This window comes from Rhea americana, unplaced genomic scaffold (genome assembly GCF_003343005.1).
Source record: "Rhea americana isolate MKP2758 unplaced genomic scaffold, rheAme1 scaffold_43, whole genome shotgun sequence".
Taxonomy (NCBI): Eukaryota; Metazoa; Chordata; class Aves; order Rheiformes; family Rheidae; genus Rhea; species Rhea americana.
The window spans coordinates 3,444,550-3,463,363 of NW_028186568.1; the positions used below are offsets into that span (position 1 = coordinate 3,444,550).

General features: G+C 41.5%; 1 protein-coding gene across 1 annotated transcript in view; it reads right to left on the minus strand.

Annotated features, from left to right (window-relative positions):
- Positions 1 to 180: 180 nt before the first annotated feature.
- PGBD5 (piggyBac transposable element derived 5) overlaps positions 181 to 18,814 on the minus strand; it is a 72,313-nt gene continuing 53,679 nt past the window's right edge. The window contains exons 4-7 of the mRNA XM_085315420.1: positions 15,411 to 15,591; positions 9,200 to 9,397; positions 2,630 to 2,735; positions 181 to 1,066 (exon numbers count right to left, since the gene is read on the minus strand). Coding sequence (XP_085171546.1) covers positions 871 to 1,066; positions 2,630 to 2,735; positions 9,200 to 9,397; positions 15,411 to 15,591 — 681 coding nt within the window. The 3' untranslated portion in view covers positions 181 to 870. The remainder of the gene's footprint in view (positions 1,067 to 2,629; positions 2,736 to 9,199; positions 9,398 to 15,410; positions 15,592 to 18,814) is intronic.

Here is an 18,814-nt window from a genome sequence, read left to right on the forward strand (position 1 = left end):
CCTTAGATTTTTAAGCAACATTTAAAATACAGCTGAAATCAAGAAAAAATATTATTTGTTATATTCTGATTTCTCACCTGTATGCTGACTGTGGAAGTTAAGATATGAGGCAGTATTACTTCACCTACTGTTTGTTTGTATATAAAATAAGTTTCATCCCATTAAAAAAAATCAATTTAATGTTTTCACATTTTAAATTCACCGAAGTATTTGGTTTCTCCTAATTTTGCTGTTCTATCTGGGATCCAATTGCCTTACATAATTAAAAAAAAAAAAAAAAAAAAAGTCTTTACCAGCTCTTGGCTGCCTGCCTTTAAAAGTTGTGTTTGTCAAGAGGCTTGCTTAAGTGTCTGTAAATCTGAACTGTTTCTTTTAGCATATTGTGAGGACAGCAATGATTCCTTACAAGGTGGTAGGTGCTCTCAACCACAGCCCATAGACTTACATTGCTTGTCCCAGAGCTGAATAACTCCAACTAAGGAATAGCGTTTTCTGTTATGCCCATGTGGGACTTCTGAGCTATGTCAGCTTATGACAAGCTCTTAGCCCAGGAGGAACTTTACAAGATGACCCTGTTCAACAAATAGTACTGAGAAATGACTAATTTAAGTCCTTTTCGAGTGTACAGATACCCACAGGGCATTCACATATACAATTTTGTGTCAACTTTTCTTGTGGCACTTTCTGTAGGACATGTTTACATCCAGCTGCTACTAGGAACAAAGTTTCCACTTCTCTAGTGACATCACTTGGCATTTTTGGATAAGGACAGCACTGGTGGTATCACAAGTTCCTTGCTTTGCCATTCCAGATGTAATATTTTCTTCTGCTTACCCTCCACCCCCTGCCTGTGCCACAATGAACAACGCATCAATGGGAAGGTGAGGTGTCTTCCAAGCCCAGAAGCTCCTTTACAAGTCTTTCACCGAACTGTGCGCGGCTGTACCTTGTCACATGGTAAGCCTCTGACATTTTGTAGAGGATGTAGGCATTGTTTATAGCGATGCTGATGGCAAACCAGAATACTTGTTGCCAGGTCTTGTTTGGTTTATGAGAAATGAAATACCTGTAAAGTCAAGAGAAAAAAGGGGTGAGGGGGAAAGCATTCAGTCACACATTTTCAGCTGAGAAACAAGAAATAACCCATAGACAAATATTCTGCAGTCCCAAAGACACAAGACTTTCTGCTAAATGCAAGTATTGTCTACAAGAATTTTGTACAATGTATGTGACAGCTGTTTATGGTTGTCTGTCTCTTCATTTTTGGAAATTTCTGAGAGTGCTCCCTTGCTCTTAGAACTAAAACCTCTGTATCACCGCAAGTAAGCAAGAGTGCCAATATAGACTCGTAGCGACAAACACCCAAACGAAGGGAGCTGCAGGTCTGAATCTCTTCAGATTATAACTAAAAAAAAGTAAAAATCTGCAGGCACACTAGGTAACAATTTAGAGAAGACTGCTGATGCTTCTCCTCTCATCTCTCTCTTTTGCAGGCAAAGAATGATTTCTGCTTTTGTCAACAGTAAGTGGGAGGTTGTGGGGGTAGAGTTAGAGTGTGCAGTGCTGGTGTGTGGAACATCTCTCTGTAAAACAGAAGAACTAGGAAGGACTGACAAGCTTATATTTAGGTTCTGACTAATTCTAGGACTGCTAGAATCTTCTCCTTAGTCATATGATTTCCCACTTTTCTACTTTCACTTTTTAAATTTAATTCTACTATGTCTTTTTTTCTTTATTTCTTCAGATCAGATCCTCAACATTGGTCTCTAGCATCTGCCTCCTCCTTTTTCCATCCTTCTTCTACTGAATTCTTACTGCCTTGCTCAGAACTGACTCAGAGAATCCCTGCTGCTTTGTCCATCTTTTCTCAGTTTCTAGTTCTTTAGATCTTCTGCACTTCATTGCTATTCCCACAACCATGCCTTCCCCATACCTATTCTTACTTGTTTCCACTTTTCCCTACTACACTAAGAGCTAGCAATGAGGACCCTAGCTGGAATCCAGGAGCCAAAAGATCTACACTCTGCTCTCACAGCTCATCTAGATCAGCACTGCACCCAAAACTGAACATCCTTATCTTCTGGTTCAAGGAGACACAAGTATCACTGGGACAGATAGTCACCTAAACACCATCTGCTTATAGAAGTGGAGAGTTGAGGTAGCCTGAAAAACTTGTGGGGCAACAAATTTGATGTGGCCAAGAGCACTGACCTGCTGGTTCATCTTTCCAACTCTTCTTACAAGTCATTTACAAAATGCTTAGAACGTAGGTCTAGTAACTTTTTTTTCACCGGTGGCTTGGCAGGGAGATCCAAAATAACATTAGCACAGCTTAAGAGATCATTCAGAAGGTGAAAAGCAAGGGGTAAAAAAATGTAATGCACCTAATGAGAACTACTCATTCGTCTCTCTACTTCTACAGAGATTCTCTGCAGTATGGCTAGCAATGCGATTCTCTTCCTTTTGCAGAGCCAGCTTCTGATCTTTGATTTAAACAGGAGTTTTGTTAGAGATGAAGTCAGCGAACACAGGATTGAGCCCTCAGCTTGCAGCTCAACCTGGAGAACCTCAAACACTCCAGCCATGGGAAAGGAATAAAATAAATACACACATGTATTCACACACTTACTTGCTGTATTTGTCGTCATATTTGCAGATATAGCTAAGGTGAGCAGCAAATGCTTCAACTGCCAATGGGCATGGAATTTCTCTGCTTTTTCTCTTAATTATAACTCCTGCATCAATTGAAAACATAACAGTTTAAAATCTACATGATACAAAGAACAGCTTATGCTCAAGCATGCAATAGCAGCAGCCTCTGCTTATCAGCCTAATTTTTGATTCTTGGATCAGCTCTGCTAGGCATAACTTGCTTTCTTTTCTGTTGCAGGGCCAGCTGCCTACTCTTCCCTTTCTGTGGGTTGGTTCCCAGGTGTGCAGTACCTCTGTTAAAGTGACTGTACCACTGCAGTCCATGTCCAATGGCCCCTTTTATTGCACCAATACAGCTACTTATGCTGAGCAGGTAAATCAGATTTTGCAAGACAGTACGGGATTAGGTGCGTGCACTGCTGTAGGCTCTTACTACATGTCCAGTACAGCTTTTTACACTCTGATGGCAGAGGCTAGTGAGGAATAGCAGTTCCCTTACAGGACGCAAGAGGTCATCTTCTCTGAGGGTAGTGGAGTCTATAGGAACTACTGGAATTAAGATTAAAATTCTGCCTTTGAAAATATCTTGGAAGTAACTGCTGCCAGTTTTGCCGGTTTGCTCCTGCTGCTCTGCCTGAGGTGACAGTAGTGGGCAATTTGAAAGATCCCCAACCACCACACTGCTTGTCTGCACTGAGAACAAGCCTGTTCACTGCTGAGGGAAGCCAGAGCTCAGACATACTCTTTGACCATTCAAGGGAGCTAAGCACATGTATCTCTCTCTGCCCATGATGTTTCCCATCCTGCCTGGTCAGCTGGCTAGCTTTCAGCTAGGTGGGTGAGATAATCCTGCCTGCTACAAAAAGGCAACAAGTCACCTGCTGCAGACCAGTCTCAGCATAGAAAAAGATCTAGTGCTTACAGCAGGTTCGTCTGAGAACAGGCCCAATTCCCATGCCTGGCGCTTTTTTTGACCCAGCCTTCTCCACAGTATATATGAGCCCATTGCTCTCCCAAGACATTACGTCAACACTCATTGACCTTCTCTCATCTCCTCTGATCTCCACTATAGCTGTTAACAGACTGCCCCCTTAAGGTCTTCTCTACTTTATTCTTCCTATCCTCCATGCTTTCCACATCAAGGGGGAAGCTGCTTGTAGGAGAGACGGATGAACAAAGAAAACTTGTGGTACTTTATCAAACATCCTGTTCCCTAAGTTTTGACTTCATTTGCCTGCAGGGTTTGCTAGTTAGCGCTACAGGCTATGGTCTGTCTCTCGCTCCCAGTCTGTGGTGCATTGCCTAGTGGGGATCTCTGTTTTATCCCCACTCCACCTCCAGCAGAACAATAATATTTTTCTCCTGGTTTCAAGAAGCACAAATTTGGTTGGATCCTTCCTCCGAATTGTTTAAGTACAAATACAATTCTGGGCTTTCCGATATCTCAAGCTTTCAAACTTGTGCATTGCCCTGCTTCTGCAAACTCTTTTACGATCATCCCTAAAATGCATCTCACATTTTGATTACAGACTTCACCAATTCATTCCTTCAGCTGGAAGTCTCCATCCATTATCTCCGTCAAGCCCCCTGTGCTGTCCTAGCTGGCAGACTCTATTTTGAAGCAAGACAAATGACACATACTAAATGTCCTGTTACATCTGAGCCATGCAGCAATTTATTCGGGGTCTTTAAAGTCAGATTTTTCATGAGTCCAAAAATGTCACCTCTAAATTTTTCAGCTCTCTCCGTTCATTTGTGTGCCTCCCTGCCCCCGCCAATGTGGTGTAAATGTAGCCCAAGGAGAGGAGAAAATACAATTGAATGAATAAATCTTTCATCCTTTCTTTCTTTTCTTTTCTTTCTTTTCTTTTTCTTTTTTTTTTTTTTTTTTTTTGATCCCTTTGCTGGCATAGTTCTAAAACATATCTGGTCAGCAGCATGAGGAAAGAGGGTTGATCAGCATCAGCCTATTGCATTGGTGCTGCAAAATCACTTACTATTCCACCTGGGCATGTCACGAAAGGGTGACTGTATTTCTGGTGCCAGGGCTTTATAAAAAATTTCCTACTCTCTTCCCCTCCACACCTCCTTTAGAGAATTTAAATTGAACTTTCCTTTGTTTTCTAATCACAGTCCTTAAAAATGCAGTGTGATGGCAGCTATGTGGGCATCACATACTCCCTCTCATTTTCTGTTATGTCCTATGTAAAAGTCTTTTGTTTCAGAAACATAAATAGCTTTATATGCACATTATTTTTATAGCCTGTCCTAGGCTTGTTTTGCAGCCATAGGCCTCCTCTCCCAGGAGGCAACTGCTGGAGCTGGGTAGTGCCTAGCTGCAGGCCTCTGTGGCAAGCAATCCCAAGCAAGCTGACTCACAGCACATCCCATGAGCTATGTCCCCTCCTGGCCCTCCCCCAGTATCGCTCTGTTCCCTTCCCTGGCAATGCTCCAGGGCAACAGAGTGCTCGCGCTGCAGCCGCTGCCTGCCTTTCCCAGTGGGCTGGAAGCAGTGCACGCTGCTGGCCACGACACTGCCACAGCCGAACGCATCAGCTTTTTGGGTTTTGTCTTTCTTTTAAAACCTCAGTGCTTGGATTGAGGTGATTAGCTCAGATTTTGGGAGGTTATTTCTAAGTTTCTAACCTATATGCTTGTCAAGCAAAGCTTAGGAAATTTGACTGCAAAGGAGGCAGCAGGCAGACAAAGGCATATACATGCTTTTTTCCATAAACACTTATTTTACACGAATTTTTGATTTTAGGAGCTAAAAATGAAGGCTCAGTAATATCAGCACTTGCATCCATCTTGGCAAGCTCTGATATTTTGTAACGTAATATAAGAAAAGGGGACTTGACTTTGCTACAGCTCTGTATCAGAATTGCAGACAGTCAGGATTGTACAAGCTCTAAGAGTCAAAGCATTTACATTAGAGCCCCCACTGACCCCATCCCCACTCTCATCATACTTGGACACAACATCCTGAATGAATTCCTACAAAGGACACAGGGAAACTTAAGGTCAAAATCCTAAGCATCTCTCATTACACTTTTAAGCTTCTCTTAATTTTTTTTTTTTAATGTTATGCCTCTTTTCCCAGACTTTCCAGTTCTGGGCCTATCTCTCAATTTTTCAGGAAACTACTTTGTCAGACAGATGATCAATCCTCGCTCCAGTTCCTTCTGGGCTAAGAACCACACAGGGACTTACACACTGTTTTATACAACTGCGACATCTCCACAACATTTACCATCTTTCTTATTCCTGTCGCACGGTCTTTAAGGGGAGAGTGGGAAAGAAAAGGCACAGACATCAAGGAGAAGCTAATAGAGCCCTCTAGGGAAGCTGCAGCCTTAGACACAGGCTACATCAGGAGGCTGTTTTGTGTAACTGACTCTCATTCTCTTTCTCCACCTCAAGTATTCTCATCTTTACCATTACCTCCTCTCCACTACTCTCTATGCTCCCCTCTGGTCTCACTTTCTATCTAATCCATACCCCTAACAAGTGTCAAGCCTATTTCCACCTCCTACCACCACAAGTCGCCTGTGGGATGTCAATGTGTCATTTGCAGCTCTTTAGTCCTTACCCTCTGCTTATGTGGCCCAAGCTTCCTTTTCTATCCTTAGCCGTTGTCCTTCTAGCTTTTAAGTAGAGCTGGTTGGTGAAGAGCATCTGTGAAAGCTGCGCTGCTTCTCAAAAAGATCCTACTTACAACAATTTTTTGCCAAAGCCTAAGATGCTTGGAAGAAAGCAGCGCAGCTCCCTCACAGCTTGCAAAGGAACATCTGCTTCCAGGTCTGCAGGCTGCCTAAGCTGTGGGATTTCCAGAGAATTGTGGTGGACTGGGGAACCCTACTTGGCAACCAGGACCCTAGTTCTCCAGCACTAGGGGCCCTGAGATATCCTGGCTCCCTACTGCAAGTCAGAAAGCCCAGGATTTCCCAAGTTTCCCCAAGTAGAATAGCTGCCCACTCCAGCCATCCTTGTGCAAAAAAATAGAAAAAAATGTAGTTATGTCTGGAATAAAGTCCTAGAAATTGAAGGAATGCAGGCTCCACATCTAGAGTGGAAAGATAAAATGCACCCATGTTGCACAGGCTAGGAGTTCTAGACTAGCTATCACCTGCTTTAGAATAATGGTCATATAAAAAAATACATACACACACACACTTAACTATCTGGGGGTTCTCAGTACCTCTGTAGTAGAGGCAAAAGGGAAAATTCAACTCAAGTTACTGCTAAAAGGAAATTAAAAACCCCATAAAATTTTGTTCCAGGTAGAACATGTACAGATACAATTTTTGCAAGACTAAATGAACAAGACTCATCCCTTGGCATATGAGACGATGTATTATGACACAGTGGTTCAAAACATCCATAATAAATAACATGCTGCATCTAAGAATAGTATTCATAGATCATTTCTGACAAGTGCATTGCCCTCCTGGTCCCTGTAGCTTGGGTGCACTCAAGGTACATGCAAGGTTTACCTTTTCCACTTTCCTTTAAATTGCAATAAATAGCCCATTATTTGTTGCAACCACCTCTGTTCTCACCTTAAGTCTTGTCTTGACTATCTCTTGCCTTTATTTTTTGTAGGTATTTTCTTCATGGCCTCCACCACCCCCAACAGCACTTATAATCAACATACAATTCATTGTCAGACAATCCCACTGGCATGTCCCTGTCCAAATACCTTGTATAGCTTTTATTCTAGCTCATCCCTACTTCCTCTCTCCTTGAACACAATTGCTCAGCCTGTCTGTGCTACAGACTTGCCTCAAAGAGCACAGATTCCTCCTCTTCCTCGTTCTCTCTGTCACTTGGAGGAGACTTCTGTGGTCAAGCTTCAAGTTGGCTTAAACTAGCATTGCTGCACTGACTTCAGAGATGCCAGATTAGAGGCAGGCAATCTGGTCTCCTGTCTTCTTACTGAGTCTCCATCTGTTCTCAGATCTTCATAGACACTCTTTTCCCCCCAGTGCAACTCTCTAAAGAGCCAGTCTCAGTTTTCTGCTCTGATTCACTGTGAACTATGTCAGCTGTCCCAGGCAGTATTTGGTGAGCAAAGTATTGGGCAAGTCTTGCCTACCACACACATAGTTCCTAATCAGTTGACCTTAAACTACCTCACATACACAACACACAATCCTGTCAAAGCTAAGACAAAGCCACGATCATTCATAAGCACAAAATCTCACAACTTCTTGTGCTACTTGCAAAGGAGACTGCCAGCCACACTCACCTCAGGGTCTGCTATTGGCCCATTTTTTTAAAGTGGCAGTTAATAGTGACATCAACATAAAATATATTTTTCTAACTGCCTATAAAGCAGTATTTATGAATTATACCCAAACGCAACAATTTTGTGATAGCATGACACTTAGCAGGACCCCTGGTCCATTCACTGCAGCTGCACATGGGAAACAGCACAAATCCTCACATTAATGCCTTCAATTTAATTCACTCTTAACAGAAGGTCCTGTTAGCACAGCACAAGTGGAATGCTCCCCATGCTCAAGTCAGACTGCAATCATGCACTAACACTGCTCCAGAGACTGGCTTCAGCAGGATCACCGAAGTGTCATTTTTCCTTCACGTATGTATTTTCAAAGCTTTTTCTCAGATACCAGTTCCTCTGTGTTATCAAACTCAGTCCATGCCTTCAACTTTGCTCCTTTAGCCTATCACATATGTGAGAGTCAGAACACGAGCAAACCAGATGGGTCTGAATTAATAACTTTTCATACAAAGTTTTAGGTAAGTCTCAGGCAGGTTTTTAGGCATTTTCAAATAATACATGCTTTTAGAGATATTTCTCTCTGAATAATAACAATGAAGAGAAACTAAAGTAACATTTTCTTTGAAATAAAAGTTTCAAAGAGTTACCTAGTCATACTGAATCTTACAGAGGTATCCATACCTTCTTAAAAACACTTGTATACTTTTGAAAAGGAAAAGATTTGAGTCATCGTGAAGTTCTCTCCAGTTATTTGTTATGAGTTATCATCTGTTTTGATTCCTTTTCATCAATTGCTAAAATCAATTTAACATACAACAGGAAGTCTTAATCATACTGACTTCTGGCAAAAAGACATTTGCTTGTGACTAGGTTTTTAGTGGATAAATTAATGGTAGGATCTGCTCAGAGTTCTAAGTACATTATGACATTTACTAATATTTCAGTAGCAGCAATCCTACAAGACAGTTTGTAAATGTGGCTAGTATAGTGTTACACAAGACCCATCTTCTTCCCTTCTCTGATCATCAGTAAAGATATAATCTTTATACCTGAAAAGATACGGCCTCTACCAGTCCAAGCAAAGGAGGCTGCATTAGCAGTAGGCTTTTAACTTCTGTGTGGGAAAAAATAATAGCCGTAGGAAGACACAAAAAGGAAGTGATCACTACTGCTACCATTTATCCAGGACATTATGATCAAGCTCTTTGTTCAGGCTTATTATCAAACTCAGTGACTCATCTTGCCTTGTCACTTACTTAAAGCATGTGCAGTTTCCAGAGGAGCAGGAGGAATATTGCTTACCTTGTTGAACTGGTGAATAGGCGTTAGTCAGAAAACGGAAGTGCCCTTTATTGTACCAGCAGATCAAGGACATGTTTCCCTTCATTTTTATTCTGTACTGTCCTCTGGACTGGGGAGTTTCAGGGTTGTTCAGCATGGATGGAGGTAGGCCTGTGCAATCACTCTTCCTGGCACTCAGCAACCCACAGCAGTAAATCTCTGCATGTGAAGAAAAAAACATTCCCTATTAGCAAGCCATTTTATGGATCTAGAAAGCAAGGGCAGCGGAGCAAGCCTGACTGACATGACTAGACAAAGAGCTGTCTTAAAAAGTTCTACTTCGACAGATATGTTGGCCAGCTGGGCTCTTCCTACAATACCTAAGATTTGTGTCCTAAATGAATGTCTCTGATATCCGAGACAAGTGCAGAAAGCCTGTGTCTATTACAAAATGTACTGACACCTCATGTACAGATACAATGTAATAACAAGGAGATGAATTCGGGATGAGTATCTTCCCAACAATGAAATCTATAACCTGTATAATATTTGCCACAAGATGTCTAAAACTAGACTGAAACAAATAAAGGGGAATATACATTATGAAACAACTCAGAATTTATGATCCAAGAAACTCTTCAATGATTAACTAAGAATAAATTGTAGAGGGTGTAGTGAAGGAGGGAAACTATGACATCTTAGATGTCAACTGAAATAATTTCTCCTACACGATTCTCATGATGCTTTTAATCACAATATAAATAGTGGACAAACTGGTTTCATCTACTGTTTCACCGAGCCATCCAGCCCTCCTTCTTCAGCCAGGCGTTCCTTGCACTGCCAATATCTGGCTTTTTAAGGAAATGATGATACTAAAGCAATTGAAAACTACTGAAACCACTAGCGGATTTAAGAAATGCATGTGCCAAAAGGATGGAGAAGATGGAAACAAAAAGTTCTTATAAGTTTAGTGAAAATGGGTTTCAGGGAAAGGGGATATAACAAATCAGTGGAGGGAGCAATGATACAGCGATTTGATCCTGCACAGATACTAGAGGTTCCACTTACAGGAGACCAGGCTCAGACTTTGCTGCTCAGAGCTTTTTGGCTTTTCCATAGATGAAAGAGGCAATGGATAAATTCTAACACAACAAAACACATCTCAATGCAGCAAGGTGGGAACAAACAAGATATTGAAACTATGTTATTAATGCCAATGCTTGAACTTGTCATTAGGCCATGAAATAATAATGGTCTACTTCTGTTAGTCCAAGCAAAGCAAATCTTCCTGAGGAAATTAATCAGTCTCAAGGAAAACTGAGATTTTCTTGGTATCCCTTGTTTTTGCATTAACCTACCCTAACAGAGACAATATATGGGCATGCAAGCAAATGACATCTGTGCATGCCATCCATATGGCAGCTGAGGCCTGTGGTAGTTTAAAGCCAACCTGATATCTAAGACTACACGATCAAATTTTATTTACATCATGCTGAATTGTGCACATTAGATAAACAGTCATCTTAAAAGGGGAAATGCTAAGTCAGACTACAATTAATGGCTTTCCCAGAGCACTTACCTGTGTTCTTGGGTTTCTGTTTACATACAATGGTATGAAACCAAGCTAACAACTGTATTACTGCATTTGAGCTTCAGAACAGCAACAGTGAGCTCCATGATCCCTTCATAATTACTTCTAGCCTCTCCTTTAGCTCAGGCAGTAAGTCCACAGAAAGATTCCAGTAGATGTTTCACTCTTCCTACAGAATAAGGGGAACCATGTCCTCTCTCAGGAACACAACATAACCTCCCTGCTATATTGCCTCAAAAGGTGTAACAGTGCTGCAAATTTACTAGCATCTCTCATCACGGATGACACCCTTAATGTAGAGAGTTTTTAAAAACCACCTGGTTACTATAGCAATAAAAGCAATAAAAAAGTAGATCTACTTGGCTCAATTTAAATTTTTGCATATAATTAAATCTGGATCATCTGGCATGCTTGCCACATACAGAGGAGTCAGTGGAGCCTGGCTGTCCTCATCTGATCTTCTAAGCTAGGTTGGACAAAAGTAAAGATGAGGAAGTACAGCCTAGTCACTCGAGTTGATTTCTGGGGTCTCTAGGACCTGGAGAGCTAGTGCTGAAGCTTATTTCCACATCTTCATTAGTGTCATTCAAAGAGGCAGTGAGACTCAAGCTAATTCAAGCAAAAGTACACACTCTGCAACCATATATCCTGAGTGCAACACTGGTTTGAGCTAGAGTTGGGGCAACTGTAGGGGGCTACCATGACAGTCTGGGGGGGTCCCCTATCTGCTGGAATTGCAAGATGCTGGGAAGGATGTGTGACTAGGGGTGATCACAGCATGGGCACCCTATGTGATTCCAGCCTGACTAGATGCAGTCTGGGCCCACCCCAGCTCTTTTGCAGGACTGATCCTGCTGCTCCTACTGGTACACAAAATGCAATAGGGTCTTTCAAAGAGGTCATACTTTTAAGGGAAACATGAGGCAAGGGGCTTTGGGGGTGCTGTCCTCTATAAAAGACAACAGTCTTGCTTAGAAGGGGAAAAAGGAAAGCACACTATGAATGACTGTTCCAGCAAGTAACAATGACAGCTCTCTGCTTGCAGAGCAGATAATTTGGAGCGTTTCAGTGCTGGTTTCCAGTTCTATTCAGAGGCCAGAAAAAGAAATGCTTTATATGTCCCTTAAAAAAGAGGTTTATTCAGGTTTTTGATTTTTAAAAAGATCAAAGTCCGCAGTCTTATTTTCTGAAGTTTTCTCAGCTCTTGATATCTTCAAAGACCTGAGAATCATGTTCACTGATATCCTTTTATATTTCTAGACACATTTTTTTTACTGTGGTACAGTGAAGGTGCTACATAGGAAGCTTTCCAAAAAATAACACTGTGTTTTTGCAATAACATAGATATGGGTTTGGGTTAGGAAAAGAAAATGATACTTATGGTCCCACAAAAAATTTCATAGGATCATAGGATTATAGGATAATTCAGGTTGGAAGGGACTTCAGGAGGTCTCTAGTCAAACCCCTGTTGAAAGCAGATTAGCTGTAAGATCCAATCAGGTTGCTCAGGGCTTTATCCTGTTGGGTCTTGAAAACCTTCAAGGACGGAGACTGAATGACTTCTCTGGGCAACCGTATTCACACCTTGACTGTCCCTGCTGAAGAAGAATTTTTTCTTGTATCTACTCTGAACTTCTGTTGCATTAACGTACTCCCATTGCTCCTCATGCTTCCACCATGCACCACTGTGAAGAGCCAGGCTCCATTCTCTCAATAACCTCCTCCTTGGTATTAGGAGGCTGTTACTGGGTCCCCTGAAGCCTTCCCTTCTCCAGGCTGAACAAGTACAGTTTCCTCCTCACCACAGGACATGTGGTCCAGCCCCTGATCAGCCTGATGGCCTTCTGCTGAACTTGCCCTAGTTATCCATGTCTCTTCTGTTTTTGTTCTGGGTTTATTTTTGGGGGGTGTTTTTTTTGGAGGCAGGGTATAGCAGGGGCACAAAACTGGATGTGGTGTTCTAGATGCTCTCTTAACAAGTGCTGAATAGGAGGGGTTAATCACTTCCCTTGATCTATGGGCTACACTCCTGTTAATGCAGCTCAGGGTAGTGTTGGCCTTCTTTGCTGTTAGGTCACGTTGTTCATTTTGATGTCTACTAAGACCCCCAGCCCCTTTTGATCAAGAATTTTGAGAGGAACATATACCTTTTTGATTGGTGTCTCTTCCTCTAGATTTTCTAAAATCGCCTTCAATTTCCTTAAATATCAATTTAAGTGCCCAAACAACTAATAGTTCCCCAAATTAGCCTATTTAAATCTCCCTTTTGTCAAGCGTCAMAAAAAATAAACATAAAGGAGTTAAGATGAACATCACTTTCTTTTTGTTTTCACTCTCAATGGGATATTTCTCTTTCTTCCACTGATCCAGCTCTAGCCCAGAAATTAACTTTTCTTGAACAGGAAAAGTTAATTTGACACTTTAAGAAGAGAGCCTTAACTTTCATGAGCACCCAAGCATAGATGCTGTCCTCTTCTCCAGGATCTCATGACACTTTTTGGCCTCGGTATGTATCTGTTTAGATTTAGTTAGCCAGCCATATACTAAAAGAGCATCAAGRCCATTGCTGAGTGTGGCTGTGATAGAGTAGGAGAGATCTCTCTAAGGAGTCCAGGCTTCTCTGTTGGCTTCTCCCCAAGTGTGCAGCCAATGTAGTGAGATCCCAACAGGTGCTGGCCATACATTACCTGCTTTGCAGTACAGTCAATACACACCATCTCCTCCAGTGTTCTTACTGACTTTACCACTGCTTGACATCTCTAGCACCTGATCTCTGCCAGTATCTCATAGTCTCTTCAGTTCAACATTCCCTTTCCAAAGTAGCGAATTGTCCCTTAGTACCCTGTGGCAAAGGCAGTCTATCCCACGTCCTTGTTAAACAGAAACGCTGCTTTCAGGTTCTCCCCAAAATCATCATCTTCCAAGCTATTTTGCAAATGCCAGTAAACATGCCTAATCCATCTCTCTCCTGTTCTCAACCTTAGGAGAAGTGATGGTGTGTATCAGGTCAGAAATTTCATTTTGGAGATAGCTCTTAAATATGACAAACAATCTCATGAAGCCATATAAAATAATATCAATGAAACTGAAATCTCCTCAGTGTAAGGCCTATGAATAGTTTACAGCTGTGAACAATTTGAATTACCTGTAATCAGCAAACATTCAGCTGGTTCAGTAGGCCTGCACCTTTCTCATTGTGGTTACAGACCAACTGAGTCATGCCATACTGTCTCCTTCTTCAGCTGAGCATAAAGAGTGTGACTCAGAAGTCATTTTTTTTTTGTCTGACAGTCTTTACTTTTAAACTTGAAACTTAATTACTGGGAGTATGTGGGGTATCCTCTATGTTTTATGATCAGACATTTTGTATCATAGTTTTGCTAGTCTTAAAATATAATAGTTAGAGTCAGCCATGAAATCAGTCATTTGCTAAGGAACAGTTTCCAGTCAGAGTAAATCGCCAGTAAATTATAAATATGCTTGACTTCTTTCCCATATGGCTGGTTGTATCATTTGGTAAACTATACCTGCTTCTGTCAGAGTATTCCACTGTATTTTGTGAGTCTCCAGTTTATCTACAATAATTTAGGGGCTAAGTCCTGTACTGCACTCAACAGAGACTGTTCTCAATGCTAGCGCAAACTGAAGTGCAAACTTGAGGGGTTCAGCTAAAGCACTTGTACAACTCAGTAGAATTCTAATTTCAAATGGGAATCAAAATACTGTCTCAGTTCCACATCTTGTCCCCCTAGTTTGGGCCACATTTCGTTAATATAATGCCCCAGATGAGTTTAGTTTTCTTCAATGGAAAGCATGCCAAAAGCAGAACTTATGCTGAAGGGACGTTTGATAGAGAGAATGTCTGGGGCTTATTCTATGCACTAGCAAGAAACTGGCTGATACAACCACAGTGGCACATTAATGGTCATTCTGCTGGCGAGTGTGCTTTTGCTGGTGTAGAGTTTATGCTTTGCAAACTTAAAAATTGCCCTACTGAGGCATGTTTGTACCAGCAAAAAAGCAAACTATGCTAGGGTTTTTGCAATAACAGATGGCTGTCAGTGAGACATCACATCTTTAACAGATATTAAGCCAAAGACTTCTAAGGCACACCCTTCAAGATTCATCCTATCCCTAGTCTTTCACAACTGGCCCAAAAAATCACAGGCAGGAGATCTCTTGAGAAGCCCCCCAGGCCGTGCAGAAGATTAGACCTCACATTTCTAAGGCAAAGAACAAAAGCAAGAGCCTCAAATACACTTGTAGGTTTACAACTTCAGTCTGAATTTGGAAGATTCACAGAGCATTAATTCAACTTAAAAACACCTCTGCATAGTATTTTTTTCTTGTCTGACTGTCTTTACTTTTAAACTTGAAACTTAATTACTGGGAGTATGTGGGGTATCTTCTGTGTTTTATGATCAGACATTTTGTATCATAGCTTTGCTAGTCTTAAAATATAATAGAGTCAGCCATGAAATCAATGAAATTTTAAGGAATGAGACCTTTTCTAGAGGTGACTGATCTATCTATACAAGGAATTGAAATYGCAGCAAAGCCTTTCAGGAGTAGTCTGAATTCAATAGCAGGAGGCTCATAGGTCTTTCAGCATCAAAATCCAGTGAGTCACCAGATACACACCTTGCTTCTCAAATTCTTCAAAGAGATTCAGGCTGGTAATGCTAGGGCCAGTGAAGACGATGTAGTTCTTTCCAGACGCGTTCTGACAAAGGCTTTTGGCCACCATACTGTGGAGCTGTGGTTTGTTCTTCAAAGCATCCAGCCCGTCAGCACCACTCCCTTCCTTGAGATGGACATAAATCTTAAATGAGAAACAGGAAGAAAAACSAGAAGGTTACAAGAAACCTGGAGGGAGCAGATGCAATTGTCAYACACCCGCCTGACTCAGCTGGGGACAAACTGAGGATTAAGAAAGCAGATACATTTTAAAACCTGCTACTATTTAAAAACCTCTTTGAAGGGGCYGTTGCTTTTAAACTATCACAGGTTAGCTGGCACAGCTACAGATAAACACAGGGTCCTTTGCCTCAGCTAAAGAGCTTCCTGAGGTGGTTGTCACTGTGGTGCAGTTGGAAGATTGTTTACTTGGCAGTAAAAAATCTCAAGTCATAACTGAAATTATGTGCTATACTGAATCTGCATATTCCTTATTGCTGCCAGCCAAAGGGCTGCGYGTAAACTTCATTTCCAAAGCAAGGTCTCTACAAGATGACCAGAAGGAAATGGTCCATTAGCTTTACTGCAGTAATGTTCAGATTTATTTCTGCTGGCAGTGGCCATTAGGCTGTGATGTAAACACGGGTGCAACCCTATAAATGAGGAGCCAGCAATACACATACTTAACCAGCCAGAACATCCTAATCAGGCTCTCCAGGCACAGCACTAATTCTTAGCTCCTTTTCTTAGATCATGATTTGGAGACAACCCACCAAAACAGATTGAACCAGGAAGCAGGGTACAGTGCAATATGCTGCTTTTCAGAGTTAAATGCCTGGCTCCTTCAYAGCAGGCTGCAGTAGCTTTAGCATGTATCCTGCCATGGGGCAGCCCACATCACTCTTACAATTAGAGAGCTGTCACCCTTAGCCATACACAACATGCCTGTTTGTGCTGGAGAGCAGGAACACTTACCCCTTAGTTATGTGACTACAATTAACTGAACACAGCAGAGCTAGCATACATGTACCAATTGAAGCTAAGCTGCTCCTTTACTCCTCCAAGTGAGCCCTCTTATGCCTTGCCATGCAGAGGGAAAAAGCACATACCCTTTCTGTGGATAGAAGCCTGCCATTTTCTTTCACTGACAGTATTTTACAAGTATAACTTTCACTAAAGCTGAATATCTACTAAAGATCAACTGGGCACCTCACCTGACTGAGCACTCTTGACCTTAGAGTCAGTAGAAATATCCCACTGGCAAAAGAAATGAGAAGATGCAAACTCTGTATTCAGTCCCTAAAACAGTTTGTAATTCCATAGGGCTCATGAATATTTAAATACACACACACAAAGGCAAATTTTCTGAAAAATTTACCCAGACATGCCTTTGTGACTTTGGCTCCGAAATACTCAAATCAGAGGAAAAGCTTAAATTTGCCAAAGCATTGAGGGACAGGCAAAAGAAATTCTGTCTCATTTTTTGCAGTGGTGCATCCACGAGCTTTTCCTAAACTTGCTTGAGACATCAGCCATCCAGAATATACAGCACAGCTTTCCAGTGCTTTGGCATCCATTTCTCTTACCAGCAGACTCCTTCATAAAGGAAACTTCATCACAATGCCCAGAAAATAAAAATGCCAGCATGTTTGCAGTGGTGCTCTCAGGAATTTATGATATCTCAATGATCTTAGAGGTGAACAAAAATCAATTAAACMAGTTTCTCCCTGTTTTTAGATGGTGTATCTCCCAGCACTGGTATTTGAGACATACTAATGTAATGTTCCCTAGCTATTCATCCATCATGGAACCAGACTCCAGAGGAGTATGTTATGTATGAAACCTCTGAGAGATGAGACAAAATTTATATTTTGAACTAATTAATGTGCTAAAGAACACACTTGGTGCAAGGATAGGATACATATTAACTTCAGAAAAGAAAGCCTTGTTTTAAAAGAAAACCTTAAATAAACATTTCAAAAACCATTCTGTTTTGGATAAAAATAATCTCCAGATGAAGACAAAGGCAGGAATGCTGTAGACTCTCTAACAATGCTCCACTCAATTTTGAAAGCTGTCAAATTTTCACTTCCACCGATGTTAAGCTTATAAGGACTAGCTAATTACAGTAAGTCATTTAGGTTGTTAATTGGGGCTCAARAGAGCAGCTTAGCAGTGGAATGCATACAAAAGGCAGATTGTTCCAAAGGTAACAGCAGAAATATTGCATTACTTTCGGCATCAAAGGTTACTAGTGGGGCAGCATGGAGACCCTAGATCAAGCCCCATCTATGGACAAAGCAGTGAAAACACAAAGGATGCAGACAGATTAGTTTTGACCTTGGGTTAGCAGATGAGTTGAAAACAAAGTAGTCATCTCTGGATCTAGGCAAGGGTCCAACAACCCTTCCCCTGTTGCAGCACATCTTAGTCATTCAAGAGTCTCTCTTACTAGGTGCTCACTTGGTGTTCCCTGCAGAGCATTACCCAAGGTATAAGACAGTCTGCCAGTGCTGTTGGTAGGCTAATTGGTTCCTCACCATGCACTGGTTTGGGTCTGCAAGCCACTACTTTAAAGAGCATACTCACCATGCAACTGTCCACTGATGTATCAATACTTTCACATCAGGATAATCCTTATGCCATAGGCTTTGCTAGCAGAGTTCTCTGTGCACCTGGGGCATCTGTCACTCTCCTTTTGTCCTCCTCTCTCATTCAAGGATCCCTGTAACAGCCACCTTGTGATTYTCAGGCTCCCTTGCTCTGTCTTTCAGCCAAACATCCATGTCCACTATTGAACCTGCCCTATTTCTGCTTCCCCCTGTGTTAACATCCCCTCCTTGGGCATTTCTTTGCCTATACAAGCACAACTCTTGTTCCTGGCACAATTATTTCTTGTTTTGGAGAAGCATTATTCAAAGCTTTAGCATGTTCAGTTCTACAGGCAAGATAGGTGACGGCACCACAATGTTGGAAAGCATTAAGGCCTCTGTAAAACAGCAGCTGTGTACAGACATTTGGCAAAGGCACAGCTTTGAATACCCTYGCAAGTGGTCATGATCCCATATGGCCCTTATTTTCCTTCTCCCCCTTCTGTAATCCAATTTATTTCAGTTCTACTTCAAATCTTTAATATCATGCCTGTTGAAGCCTACAGTATTCCCTCACATTCTGTAATTCATAATTCAAATGTGTATTTAGCAGCTAACCAGTCTGCAGACAGAATGCATAATTGTCATGAATTGACTTCATAGGCACAGTCAGAAGTTTCTCCCTCAAAAATGCTGGTTAATTCATTCACCAGAGCTACTGATTTGCCTTGTATCAGCATTAGAGCTTTGTGCCTTTTCCAACAGCAAAACAACAAC